Consider the following 13348-nt stretch of genomic DNA (forward strand, 5'->3'; position numbering starts at 1 on the left):
GGGGGGGGGCCCCCCTGGAGGGCCCACGACACCCGCGAGAGCCTGACTCTGCTTTCCGGCGAAGACGCCAGCGGGAGGGCCCTCGAGGCCACCCAAATGCAAATTCGATTTATTTCTTTTAAAACTTCGGAGGAAATTAAATTCAAACTTTCCAAAACTGCAGTTCCTTTTCTCTTTTTCGCGGAGCCGCGCCGCGGGGAGGCGCTGTCTTGCGGTGAGTTGCGCTTGCGCAACTGGGCTCTTTTTCGCCATTTTGCGCGCAAAATGGTTCTTTTTTTCGCAATTAAAAGGAATTTAATGAATTTAATTCTTTTCCTCTTTTTATTTTCCTCTTTTTCCCAAAAAGACGCAGAAGAAGTCCTTCTTTCCCTCCCCGGAGGCCCCGCCTTCGCCCACTGCGAGGCCACTTCGGAGCGCCCCGGCGGCTTCGACTGCCGCGCGGGGCTCAACGGGCAGCACCTGGACAAAAGCTTCGGCACTTGGAAGACGCGGGGGCCTGGCAAGAAGAATTAAAGGAATTAAAGGAATTAAATGCAATTAAATGCAATTAAATGCAATTAAATGGACTTAAATGGACTTAATTTGATTAAATTCGATTAAATTCGATTAAATTTGATTAAATTCGATTAAATTAATTCATTTGTTTCTTTATTTCACTTTAATTCGTTTTCTTCTTTTTGTTCGCCTTCGTTTAGGCGCCGGAGAGGCCATCATTGTGCGCTTCCGCCAACTTGTGCAAATGTGAGAAATCAAATTGAGAATAATTAATTTAATTTAATTAATCAAATTAAATCAATTAATTAAATTAATTTAATTAATTAATTAATTAATTAATTAAATTAATTAATTAATTAATTAATTAAATTAATTAATTAAATTGAACTGAATTAGTTTTTATTTCTCTTGCTGCAGAACTCATTTTCGCTTCAAGCCCCTGGACGACCAGCTGCTGTGGCCCTCGAAGATAACTTTGTCTTTCACAGGTGGGCAAATGAGGCCTCATTTGCTGCTGCTGCTGCTGCTGGGTCACCAGTGGTCCACGGCGAACTGGGGCTCCAGGCACTTAATTGTTTCTCCTTTTTGGTTTTTTTGTTCAGGTAAAAGCCGAAATTTCGGAAACTTTTGTAAATGGAATGGACAGCGGGGGTTCTTTTGAATTCCTGGGGAGTGTCTGTACACCTGCGTGGCAGCAGCAGCAAGCTGCTGCTGCGGAGCGTCGGGTGCTGCTGGAGGCAAGTGTGGCGGAACTTCTTTCGAATTTGAATTTAAATGAATTAATTCTTCAAAATTAATTAAATTTAATTAAATTAATTCAGAAATGCGATCAAAATCTCGAAACTCTCCCCGAAATCTCCCCCCTCCAAGAGGGCCTCCAGTTCGTCGCCGTCTGCCCCCCCCGCTGCCTGGGGGCCCCCGGGGGCCCCGGGGGCCCCCTTTTTGGGTCTTTTGTGTTTTCCCCGTCTTCTTCTCTTTGTGCTGCTGCCATTTTCTCGGGAATCTGCAAGGCCGGCCCCCCCTCCGCAGCAGCAGCAGCAGCAGCAGCAGCAGCAGCAGCAGCAGCAGCAGGGGCGGAGGAGTGCAGCTTCCGGGTGTCCGTGGGGGGCCCCAAGAAGCAGTTTCAAAAGGGGTTTCGAAATGGTCTTGCTGCTGCTGCTGAGGGCCCCTCCGACTTTTCTTTTTCTCTTTTTAAGGCCCCCTGTGGGCCCCCAAAGGAGACAGCCGAATTTTCCCTCAACTTCCTCTTCGGCACTTCGAAGGCCCCCCAAGTAGCCTTGCTGCCCTGCTGCTGCTGCTGCTGCTGCTGCTGCTGATGCAGCTGCTGCTGCTGCTGCTTATTGCTGCTGTTGGCTGCGGCTTGTTGCAGCTTGCTGCTGATTGATGCGGCTTGCTGCAGTTTGCCGCTGCTCGCTGCTGCTTGCTGCTGATTGATGCGGCTTCGTGCTGCTTGCTGCAGCTTGCTGCTGCTTGCTGCTGCTTGCTGCTGCTTGCTGCTGCTGGCAGCACTTGGGCCTATTGGAAGTCAAAGAGGTCCATTGAAAGGCCAAAGAGTGTCTAAAGAAAGGACTTTTTAATTCACAAATTAATTTCAAAATTAAAACTTTAAATAAATAAATAAATAAATAAATAAATAAATAAATAAATAAATAAATAAATTTGAAATTAATTCCTTTATTCAATTGCTGCTTCCCACAGGGCTTTCTCGCTGACGACGGCGGAGTGCACAGCAGCAAAAACGGCGTCGAATATGGTAAGAAGAATAAATTAAATTAAATTAAATTGATTAATTAATTAATTAATTAATTAATTAATTAAATATAATTAAATAAATTAAATAAAATTAAATTAATTAAATTAAAAAGAAAATCATTTTTATTTTCCTCGTAGGGTGGCAGCGGCCTGCGGCTGTCACGAGGTCAGCAGCAGCAGCAGAAGCAGCAGCAAAAGCAGCAGAAGCAACAGAAGCAGCAGCAGCAGCAGAAGCTGCAGAAGCAGCAGAAGCAACAGAAGCAGCAGCAGCAGCAGAAGCTGCAGAAGCAGCAGAAGCAGCAGAAGCAGCAGCAGAAGCAGCAGCAGCAGCAGCACCAACCACCGGCGTCGTCTTTCCTTCACCTGCAAACGCCGACTGCAGCCCCGGAGCCGTAAGCCTCAACCTGCTGCTGCGCTGCTGCTGCTGCCGTTGCTGCTGCTGCTGCTGCTGTCGCTGCTGCTGCTGCTGCTGTCGCTGCTGCTGCTGTTGCTGTTGCTGCTGCTGCTGCTGCTGCTGTCGCTGCTGCTGCTGCTGCTGTCGCTGCTGCTGCTGCTGCTGAAATGTAAATGGCGCATTTGAAGGCGCGGATTGCCTTTTAAAGATCTTCAGCCCTCAATCATTAATTTAAAAGTTTCTAAAATGTTTATCTTTATTTTTATTTTTTATTTTATTTTTAATTTTATTTTTATTTTTAATTTCTTTTCAGGAATGTCTTCCAAACTTTTGGTCTTTGAAACTTCCTTCCCCCGGGACTTACAGCGTGGAAGTGCTGCTGGGGCTTCCTTTTGAATTTGCTGCTGCTGCTGCTGCTGCTGCACCTGCTGCTGCTGCTGCAGCTCCTGCTGCTGCTGCGCTGCACTTGGAAGTCAACGGAAAGCCCCTCGTTTCCGGAGTGCTGCTGCACAAGGGAGAGGTCTATGCGGTGAGTTTTTTGCTGCTGCTGCTGCTGCTGTTGCTGCTGTTGCTGCTGCTGCTGCTGCCTGCTGCTGCTGCTGCTCCTGCAGGCTTTGCTGCTGTGCACATCCTTTTTTTATTTACTCTGCTTCTGCTGCTGCCATCGCTACTGCTGCTGCTGCTGCTGCTTTTACCTCTTTGTCTCTTTTTCTTTTATTTTTACTTTTCTTTTTAATTCCTCTTTATGTCTCCTGACTCCTCTCCTTATTCAATTTAATTTAATTTTATTCCATTTTATAAACGAATAAACAAATAAATAAACAAATAAACAAACAAGTAAACAAATAATAAATAAATAAATGAATAAATAAATAAATAAATAAATAATAAATAAATAAATAATAAAAGAACTCTACTGATTTATTTGCTGCTGCAGGCAGCAGCAAAAGTGGAGAGCCGCGAGGGTTTGCTGCTGCTGTCTTCGCTGGGCAGCAAAAATGCCTTTGAAGACCAAACTGCCATTTACAAACTTTCTGTTTCTCAGCAGCAAAACAATTAAATTAAAACAAATAAAACAAAATAAAATAAAATAAAATAAAATAAAATAAAATAAATAATTCCAAATTCATTTCCCCCCAACTTCTGGCCAGGCGGCCACTTCCCAATGCGGTGTACGTACACACCAAACACGAAGCAGCAGCAGCAGCAGCAGCAGCAGCAGCAGCAGCAGCAGCAGCAGCAGCAGCAGCAGCGCAGCAGCAGGGCAGCAGCAACAGCAGCAGCAGCAGTGTGGGGCCCCACAGGCTGTTATTACATGTCGGCGAGGAACTGCTCGTCTTTGTTTCCAAAAACTTTAAATTTATTTATTTATTAATTTTATGTTTATTTACTTATTTATTTATTTGAATAAAAGAATTTAATTAATTAATTAATTAATTAATTAATTAATTAATTACTTTTATTCAATGAATTAAAGACTTGATTAAATAAAAGCCAAACGGGTAACAGCTGACCAGAAGAAAACTCGGAAATAAAAATTAAAATTAAATCCAAATTTAAAATTAAAAATTAAATTTAAAATTAAAATTAAATTTGAAATTAAAATTCGAAATAAATTCAAAATTAAAAAAACTGAAAATAAAATCTAAAAAGTCAATTGCGTTTTGTCTCTTGCTCCGCAGCAAGAACCCGGAAAAGGGTTTAGGGCCTAAACCCTAAACCCTAAACCCTAAACCCTAAACCCTAAACCCTCGTGAACCCTCGTGGGGCGCTTCAAACTCTTGAAACTCCAGCCCCACTAAACCCTAAACCCTAGCAGCCTCCCCGAAAGTCCTCCACCCCAAACGCTATGGCCAAACCCCAAACCCTAAACCCTAAACCCTAAACCCTAAACCCTAAAAGCCCGGGGGTTTAACTTGGGCCTGGATGCAAAGTGAGCGAAAAACACTTTCTTTTTTCTGAAATAACTTTCGAGGAGAATCGAATTCTTCTATTTGCCCGTCCGCCAAAACCATCACCTGAACGCAACAAACCCTCTTTCAAATGCTGCTGCTGCTGCTGCTGCTGCTGCTGCTGTTTGTGCTGCTGCTGCTGCTGCTGCTGCTGCTGCTGTTGTTCGTGCTGCTGCTGCTGCTGCTGCTGCTACCACTGCTGCTGCAACAAACACATTTAAATAACTAATGAGTAAGTAAATAAGTAAAAAAATAAATAAATAAATAAATAAATAAATAAATAAATAAATAAATAAATAAATAAATATATAAATAAAAAGAGAATCAATTCCCACTTTTCTGCCGAGCAGCTCCCGCAGGCAAAACAGCCAATTTATTCACCACATCCAATAAATAAAATCATTTATTTGTTATTTATTTATATTATTATTTATTTATTTATTTATTTATTATTTATTTATTATTTATTTATTTATTTATTTATTTATTTATTTATTTATTTATTTATTATTTGTTTTTAATTACTTTGTCGTAGTCCACGATGGTCTCTATGCGGTGGGCGATGGTGATGACAGTGCAGTCTTTGAAGTCTTTCTTTATCGTTTGCTGCAAACAAAAAATATTTATTTATTTATTTATTTATTTATTTATTTATTTATTTATTTATTTGTTTATTTATTTATTATTTCAATTAATTCTTTTATTCTGTTTTGTTTTATTTATTTAATTAGTTCTTTTATTTCATTTTATTTCATTAATTAATAGTTTTCGTTTTATTTCATTTAAATTAGTTAATTAGTTCTTTTGTTTAATTTAAATTAATTCTTTTTATTCAAATCAAATTGCGATTAAATTAGTTCTGTTTATTTAATTAATTTAGAAGAATTTTTTTGATTTAAATTGTATTCAAATTAAAAGAATTAATTATATTTCAGTTTGCTGCAGCAAAATAAAATATATCTACCAAAACGCTCCAGCAGCAACCAGCAGCAGCAGCAAAACAGCAGCAGCAAGCAGCAGAAGCACGGCAGCAGCAGCAGCAGCAGCAAAGGAGCAGCAGCAGCAGCAGCAGCAAAGGAGCAGCAGCAGCAGCAGCAGCAGCAAAGGAGCAGCAGCAGCAGCAGCAAAGGAGCAGCAGCAGCAAAACAGCAGCAACAGAGCAGCAGCGCAGCAAACGAAGCAAAAACAAAACAAACAAATACGCACAACTAAATAAACAGAATTAAACAATTAAACAAACAAACACAATCAAATAATAAATCCAATTAAATAAATAAATAAATAAATAAATAAATAAATAAATAATTAAATAATTAATTAATTAATTAATTAATTAATTAATTAATTAAATTAATTAATTAAAATAAAGACCTGAATAAGACTGTCTGTCTTTGGGTCCACAACTGCTGTCGCCTCGTCCAGCAGCAAAATCTTTGAACGCCGCAAAAGGGCCCTTTGAACAAATAAATAAATAAATAAATAAATAAATAAATAAATAAATAAATAAATAAATAAATAAATAATTTAATTAATTAACTAATTAATTGTTTATTTGTGGGCTTTGAGGTGGTTAACACGCTGCTGCTGCTGCTGCTGCTGCTGCTGCGGCTGATGGTTCTGCACTGCTGCTGCTGCTGCTGCTGCTGCTTCTAGTGCTGCTGCTCTCACACCCCTCCTATTAATTCAACTGCTGCTGCTGCTACACTCCAACTACCACTACTGCTGCTCCCGCTGCTGCTGCTGCTGCTGCTGCTGCTGCTGCTGCTGCTGCTGCTGTACCTTGCAAGGCAAATGAGCTGCCTCTGTCCCAGAGAGAAGTTTCTGCCGCCTTCTTCGACGTGCATGTCTAGGGGGTCAATGTCTTCGACTTCGATTCCCACATAACCTGCTGCTGCTGCTGCTGCTGCTGCAGCAGCAGGACTTTCTGCTGCAGCAGCAGCAGCAGGCGCTTCGCTCTCCGCGTCGGTTTCTGAGTCTGTTGCTGCTGCTGGCAGCATCGCGACTTTGAGCTGGTCCTCGGACTCCGTTGCTGCTGCTGCTGCTGCTGCTGCTTCGTGGCCGCTCCTGCTGCTGCCCTTGCTGCTGCGCCTGCTGCTGCTGCTGCTGCTGCTGCTGCTGCCATTAATGGCATCAATGGCATTATTAAAGCTGGACTTTTTGTTGTTAATTATCATTTGCTTCAAACTTTCCGACAAATGGGCCTTTTCAACTGCTGCCCAAATCTCCTCGTCGCTGTGCTGCCCCAAAGCGTCAATATTAAACCGCAAAGAACCTTCAAACAACACCGGGTCCTAAGCAGCAGCAGCAGCAGCAGCAGCAGCAGCAGCAGCAGCAGCAGCAGCAGCAGCAGGGGCAGCACCCGATGAGTCCAACGAACTCGAGAGCACCATGAAGCACTGCAGCAGCAGCAGCAGCAGCAGCAGCAAGCAGGCGCCTACCGAGCAGCAACAAGCAGGCAGCACGCACACAGCAGCAACGCAGCAGCACCCCCCCACCTCCAGCAGCAGCAGCAGCAGCAGCAGCAGCAGCAGCAGCAGCAGCAGGCGTGCCTGGGGAATGATGGAGAAGAGGGAGCGGAGGAACCTGAGGGGCAGCAGCTGGCAGTCGACGCCGTCAACAGCAACAAAGCCTTCGCAGGGCTCCACCAGCCGCAGCAAAGTCAGCAGCAAACTGCTTTTTCCCGCCCCCGTCCGCCCCACCAGGCCCACCCTGCAGCAGCAGCAGCAGCAGCAGCAGCAGCAGCAGCAGCAGCAGCTTCCGATCGGTGGGTCTTGCTCTTGTCCGTTGTCGATCGGCGCGCTGCTGCTGCTGCAGTTGCAGCAGCAGCAGCAGCAGCAGCAGCGCAGCAACAACAGAACCGCCAGCAGTAGGAACATACCACCACTATCAGCAACACAACACCAGCAGCAGCAAAACAGCAGCAGCACCACAGCCGCAGCGCAACAGCAGCAACAAAGCAGCAGCAGCAAAACAGCAGCAGCAGCAGCAGCAGCAGCAGCAGCAGCAGCAGCAGGAGCCGGACTTTTCTCCTGGCGCGATCTTGAAGGAGATGCGTTTGATGATGAGCGGCAAGTCCGCTCGATATCGAACTGACAAATTTTTTGCTTCCAAAGATCCCCTCGAGGGCCATCCTGGGGGCAGCAGCTGTCGCCAGTTCTCTGCTGCAGTTGCTGCTGCTGCTGCTGCTGCCGTCGCAGCAGCAGCAGCAGCAGCAGCCGCCGCCGCCGCCGCCGCGGCCGCCGCCGAGTCTGCGGCGCTGCCCGCGAGCGCCTTTGCTGCTGCGGTCCCCGTCCCCTCCCCCGCCTCCCCCGCTGCTGCTGCTGCTGCTGCAGCAGCAGCAGCAGCAGCAGCAGCAGCAGCAGCGGGGGAGGCGGGCAGCAGGCGCTCCGGAGCGACTCTGTGTCTGTACTCGTTGATCTTCTCAACAGCAACTATTGCTGACTCTTGCTCGCTAGCCATTCGAACTAGCCAGTTGAGTTGCTGCGTGATGGAGAGAGCAGCAGCAACAGCAAGTCCTCCGAGTCCCGGAGAAACTGCGCCTTTTGCTGCTGCTGCAGCAGCAGCAGCAGCAGCAACGACTGCAGCGCCCAGCAGCTCCAGCCGCACCGCCAGCCAGCGGTTCACCGCCAAAGACAAGTAACTCAGCTTCGTGCTGCTGTCGGCCTTGGCGTGGGCCAGCAGCAGCTGCTGCTGCTGCTGCTGCAGCGCAGCAACAGTCTCGCGGCCCTCCAGCAGCTCCAAAAAGAAAGACAGCAGCGGCCCTTTTGCTGCTGCTTCCAGCCGCTGCAGCTGCCTGCTGGTGGGCACGAAGCTCTGCTGCACCCGCAGGTACAGCAGCAGCAGCGGCGCTGCTGCCAGCAAAAAAACTGGCAAGCAGCAAACCACCAGCAGCAAACTGCAGCAGCAAGTCACCAAAGTGCTGTAAAACGACAGCAGCGAAGTCGGCAGCTGCTCGTCCACGGTGGACATACACCGCAGCAGCCGCTGCAGCACCCGACCCACCGGCGTGCTGTCGAAGAAGCTCAGCGGCGCGCTGCGCCAAACAAACCCCACACGCCTCCTGCTGCTGCTGCTGCTGCTGCTGCTGCTGCTGCTGCTGCTGCTGCTGCTGCTGCTGCTGGGCGGGGGAGGGGGGTGGGCTCGCTAGCGAGCTCGCTGGGTGCGCGGAGGCGCAGGGCGACGGCTAGCTATGTAGCTAGCTAGACAGATCGCTGGCTAGCTAGCTAGCTGGCTGGCTAGCTGGCTGGCTAGCTGGCTGGCTAGCTGGCTAATGGTTAGTCAGGTGGGTGGCCAGCTAGCTAGTGGGTGGCTAGGCAGCTAGCTAACTGGCGAGGTGCTTAGCTAGCTAGCTGGCTAGCTAGCCACTCGACAGCTAGGTGGCCAGCTAGCTAGCTAGCTAGCCACCAGCTAGCCACCTCTATACGCAGCAGCCAGCTGGCCATCTAGCTAGCTAGCTAGCTAGCTAGCTAGCTAGCTAGCTACTAGTTGCTGAGTGCCTTGTTGAGGGAGACAAAAGAGGGGCTAAAAGCAACTCCAGGAGACTCAAGGCCGCTGCTGCTGCTGCTGCTGCTGCTGCTGTTGCTGCTACTACTATTGGTACTACTACTGCTACTACTGCTGCTGCTGCTGCTGCTGCTGCTGCTGCTTGTGGTGGAGCTCACTCAATTAGGGTTTGGACGAGGGAGTGGTGGAAGTGTCTGGCAGCAGCAACAGCAGCAGCAGCAACTCGGAGAAGACCAGCAGCAGAAAAGAGAAGATGGAGTCCGCCGAGAGCAGCAAAAAGAGAAAGAGCAGCAGCATCAGTTAGCTGCAGCTTCCTGTCGGCCCAGGCGGAGAGCAGCAGGTTGGAGAGCAGCAGCAGCACGGTGCCCAGCAGCAGCAGCAGCAGCGACAGCAGCAGCAGCAGCAAACCGCCTCCAGAACGCAAGTACTCCAAATAAACTGAAAAAGGAACTGAGCCCGAAGTCACAAACTCTTCTTCCGTCAGAGACACAAAAGGCAGGCTGCAGCACAAGCAGCAAAACTCCCAGCCCCCAACTGCGGCAGCAGCAGCAGCAGCAGCAGCAGCAGCAGCAGCAGGAGTGGTAGTGGTAGTAGCTGTTGCTGTCGCAGCTGCAGCAGAAGCAGTTGAGCAGCGGCAGCAGTGGTTGCAGCAGCAGCAGCAGGAGTAATTGTAGTTCAGTAGCAACAGCAGCAGCAGCAGAAACCGCAGCAGCAGCAGCAGCAGCAGAAACCGTAGAAGCAGCAGCAGCAGCAGCAGCAGCGGCAGTGCTGCTAGCCTAAAGCCGTCGGAGACAAAAAGCGATAAAAGAAAACAAAAAAAGAAAACCGGAAAAAGACACAAGTGAAATAAAAACGAAATAAAAAAGAAATAAAAAGGAAATAAAAAGGAAGTAAAAAGAAAGTAAAAAAAGAAATAAAAAGCAAACAAAAAGGAAATAAAAAAGAAATAAAAAAGAAATGAAAAAGAAATAAAATGAGTAAAAAAGAAATAAAAAAGAATAAAAAAGAAATAAAAAAGAATAAAAAAGAAATAAAAAAGAAAAAATGAAGACTGACGCTTCTTTGTTTTTTGCTTCTTTTTGCTTTTGCAGTTCTCTGGCTACTCCCGCTTCTGCCACTTCAAGTGTACGTACACCGCGCAGCTGCAGCTGCTGCTGCTGCTGCTGCTGCTGCTGCTGCTGCTGCTGCTGCTGCTGCTGCAGCTGCTGCAGCTGCTGCTCCTCTTCTGTCTCCTTTCTAATTGTTTCAGCAAATGCGCTGAAGGCCGGCAATGCCCATGCGTCCTGAAAACAAAACAAACAAAACAAATAAATTTAATTAATTAATTAATTCATTTATTTATTTATTTTTCTATTTTTATATTTATTATCATTTATCAATTTATTTATTTATTTATTCAATTGTGAAAAAGAAATAGAGGATTCATCTGCGGGTGAGCAGGTCTAGCTGCAGCTAGCCCAGCGGGTCCCAGGTGGCGCCTAAACCCTAAACCCTAAACCCTAAACCCTAAACCCTAAACCCTAAACCCTAAACCCTAAGCCCTTCAAATCCCTGCAAAGCCGTCTCGCTGCTAAGCGTCTAGAAGGCTGTGCAGAGTGCGCGAAGCGGCGCAGCGCCCCCCGCTGCCCAAACCCTAAAAAGTGGTTTGCGTGCGTGTGCGACGCAAACCCTAAAAAAGGGTTTACGTCGGGGCGGCCGAAGAAGAGCTGCTGGCCCCGCGCAAGGAACAGCAACTTGGAGCAGCGCGGCAGCAGCGCGAGTCTGTGAGTCGCGAAGAGAACTGTCTTCTGCTGCAGCAACTCCAAAAAGCAAAAAGAAAAAATGTGATGAGCGACGAAGGGATCGACGGCGGAGAGGCAGTCGTCCAGTACGTACACCGCGCACTGTCTGTACACCCCGCGGGCCAACGCCACTCGCTGCTTTTGACCCCCCGACAAATTAATTCCTTTCTCTCCAATTTCCGCCAAGTCTCCTCCCGCGAAACTTTCCAAGTCTCCCCTCAGTGCGCAGGCTTCCACCACCTTCCAGTACCTGCGAAACCCTCATTTAGGGTTTCCGAGATCCTTCGCGTTTGCTGCCAAAAACTGGGCTTTTTAGGGCTTAGGGAGGCGCGGTGGGGTTTGTTAGGGTTTATTCGGGTTTATTACGGTTTATTGGGGTTTATTGGGGTTTATTGGGGTTTATTGGCGTTTATTAGGGTTTATTAGGGTTTATTAGCGTTTATTAGGGTTTATTAGGGTTTATTAGGGTTTGTTAGGGTTCATTAGGGTTTATTAGGGTTTATTAGGGTTTATTAGCGTTTATTGGGGTTTATTAGGGTTTATTAGGGTTTATTAGGGTTTGTTAGGGTTTTTTAGGGTTTATTAGGGTTTATTAGGGTTTATTAGGGTTTATTAGGGTCTATTAGGGTTTATTAGGGTTTCTTAGGGTTTATTAGGGTTTATTAGGGTTTATTAGGGTTTATTCGGGTTTATTAGGGTTTATTAGGGTTTATTAGGGTTTATTAGGGTTTATTAGGGTTTATTAGGGTTTGCTGGGGTTTAGGGTTTGAGGTGGTTAATTTGTAGTACTTTTTGAGGGGGATTAAAAGTCCTTTGAGGGTTTGAGAAGTTTGTGAGGAGAATAAATAATCTTAAGAGGGTTTGCGAGACTTTGAGAGTTTCTAAGCATTTCAAAAACCCTAAAAAGGGGTTTAAGCAAAACCCTAAAGTGGTGTTTAAGCGAAACCCCAAAAGGGCACTTGAGCAAAACCCTAAAAAGGCGTTTAACAAACCCTAGGAAACCCTAAAGGGCGCTAAGGGCTAGAAGAGCGCTAGGAAAGCTTTTGGAGGCCTGAAAGGGCGTGTGCGCAAACCCTAAAAAAGGGTTTCGTAAACCCTAAACCCTAATTGCCAAACCCTCACCAGTCGTGGTCGTAGGGAAGGCCGAAAAGAATGTTTTCGCGAAGAGTGGCGTTTTGAATCCAAGGGACTTGGCTGCAGTAGGCCACAGTGCCGTCGACAAACAACTCGCTGCTGCTGCTGCTGCTGCTGCTGCTGCTGCTGCTGCTGCTGCTGCTGCTGCTGCTGTGCTGCTGCTGCCTGCTGGGGTCTTTCTGGCGAAGCGTGTTGCCCAGCAGCGACAGCAGCAAGCCGCTCTTCCCGCTGCCCGTCGGCCCCACAATCGCCACCAAGTCCCCTAAACAAATAAATAAATAAACAAATAAATAAATAAATAAATAAATAAATAAATGAATAAATAAATAAATAAATAAATAAATAAATAAATAAATGGGAAACGCCGCTGTGGTGGGAGTGTTGACTGGTTGAACGCCCGGCTGCCCACGTCGGTTTGCAGCAGCAGCAAACCAGCAGCAAACCAGCAGCAGCAGCAGCAGCAAACCAGCAGCAGCAGCAGCAGCAGCAAACCAGCAGCAGCAGCAGCAGCAGGAGGAGGCCTGCCTGGTCCGCATTTGAAGTTGACTCCCTGTAGAAGAGGAGTGCCATTAGGCCAGAAGAAGTTATACCCCCTGGCGCACTGGAGGGGGCTGGGGCCCTGCTGCTGCTGCTGCTGCTGCTGCTGCTGCTGCTGCTGCTGCTGGGGGCGCCGCAGCGCGGCGAGCCCGTCGGCCTCGGGCAGCAGCAAGAAGGCCTGGATGCGCTCGAGAGCAACAGCAGCTTCGATGGTGTTGTTTGCTGTTTGTGGCAGCACTTGGAGAGGAAACTTCAAAAGATTGAAAAGAGCCAAAGCTGTGAAAGCTGCTGCAGCATCGGGGGGCCCCCGCAGCAGCAGCAGGGCCCCGAAGGAGGCCACGGCCACGGCCACGGGGGCCCCCAGCCACTGGCAGCGGCCCCACACCTGCAGCTGCCAGTACTGCAGCAGCTGCTGCAGCTCGGCTTCCCGCTGCTGCTGGATCTTCTCCCCAAATGCTGCTTCCCAGCCATACATCTTCAGAGTCCGCATGCAGCACAGCAGCTCTCTGCTGCTGCTGCTGCGCAGGTCCCGCGCCCGCATCAGCACCCGCTGCTGCCGGCTCACCCGCCGGTTTATCCAACCTGCAGCAGCAGCAGCAGCAGCAGCAGCAGCAGCAGCAGCAGCAGCAGCGGCGGCAGCGGGGCAGCAAGCAAGCGCGATCGGCAACCAGGACCAAAGCAACGAGCAAACCCTAAACCCTAAACCCTAAACCCTAAACCCTAGACCCTCAACCGCGGCAGCTGCTCGGCTCGCTGAAGAGCCCGCAGCAGCAGCAGCAGCAGCAGCAGCAGCAGCAGCA

General features: G+C 47.9%; 2 protein-coding genes across 2 annotated transcripts in view; one reads left to right on the forward strand and one right to left on the reverse strand.

The window, feature by feature from the left end:
• The window catches only part of ENH_00038760 (hypothetical protein), a gene marked incomplete at both ends in the record, with an annotated part of 6843 nt that extends 3142 nt beyond the window's left edge, over positions 1-3701 (forward strand). Inside the window, 6 exons of the mRNA XM_013585186.1 lie at positions 1098-1220; positions 1317-1766; positions 2194-2248; positions 2386-2639; positions 2955-3170; positions 3579-3701. Coding sequence (XP_013440640.1) covers positions 1098-1220; positions 1317-1766; positions 2194-2248; positions 2386-2639; positions 2955-3170; positions 3579-3701 — 1221 coding nt within the window. The remainder of the gene's footprint in view (positions 1-1097; positions 1221-1316; positions 1767-2193; positions 2249-2385; positions 2640-2954; positions 3171-3578) is intronic.
• A 2556-nt stretch (positions 3702-6257) lies between these two features.
• The window catches only part of ENH_00038770 (ABC transporter protein, putative), a gene marked incomplete at both ends in the record, with an annotated part of 8321 nt that continues 1230 nt past the window's right edge, over positions 6258-13348 (reverse strand). The window contains 7 exons of the mRNA XM_013585187.1: positions 6258-6884; positions 7089-7302; positions 7616-8409; positions 10230-10379; positions 10782-11127; positions 12000-12273; positions 12504-13130. Coding sequence (XP_013440641.1) covers positions 6258-6884; positions 7089-7302; positions 7616-8409; positions 10230-10379; positions 10782-11127; positions 12000-12273; positions 12504-13130 — 3032 coding nt within the window. The remainder of the gene's footprint in view (positions 6885-7088; positions 7303-7615; positions 8410-10229; positions 10380-10781; positions 11128-11999; positions 12274-12503; positions 13131-13348) is intronic.

The sequence above is a fragment of the Eimeria necatrix genome, genomic scaffold (genome assembly GCF_000499385.1).
Source record: "Eimeria necatrix Houghton genomic scaffold, Enh_scaff284, whole genome shotgun sequence".
NCBI classification, from domain to species: Eukaryota; Apicomplexa; class Conoidasida; order Eucoccidiorida; family Eimeriidae; genus Eimeria; species Eimeria necatrix.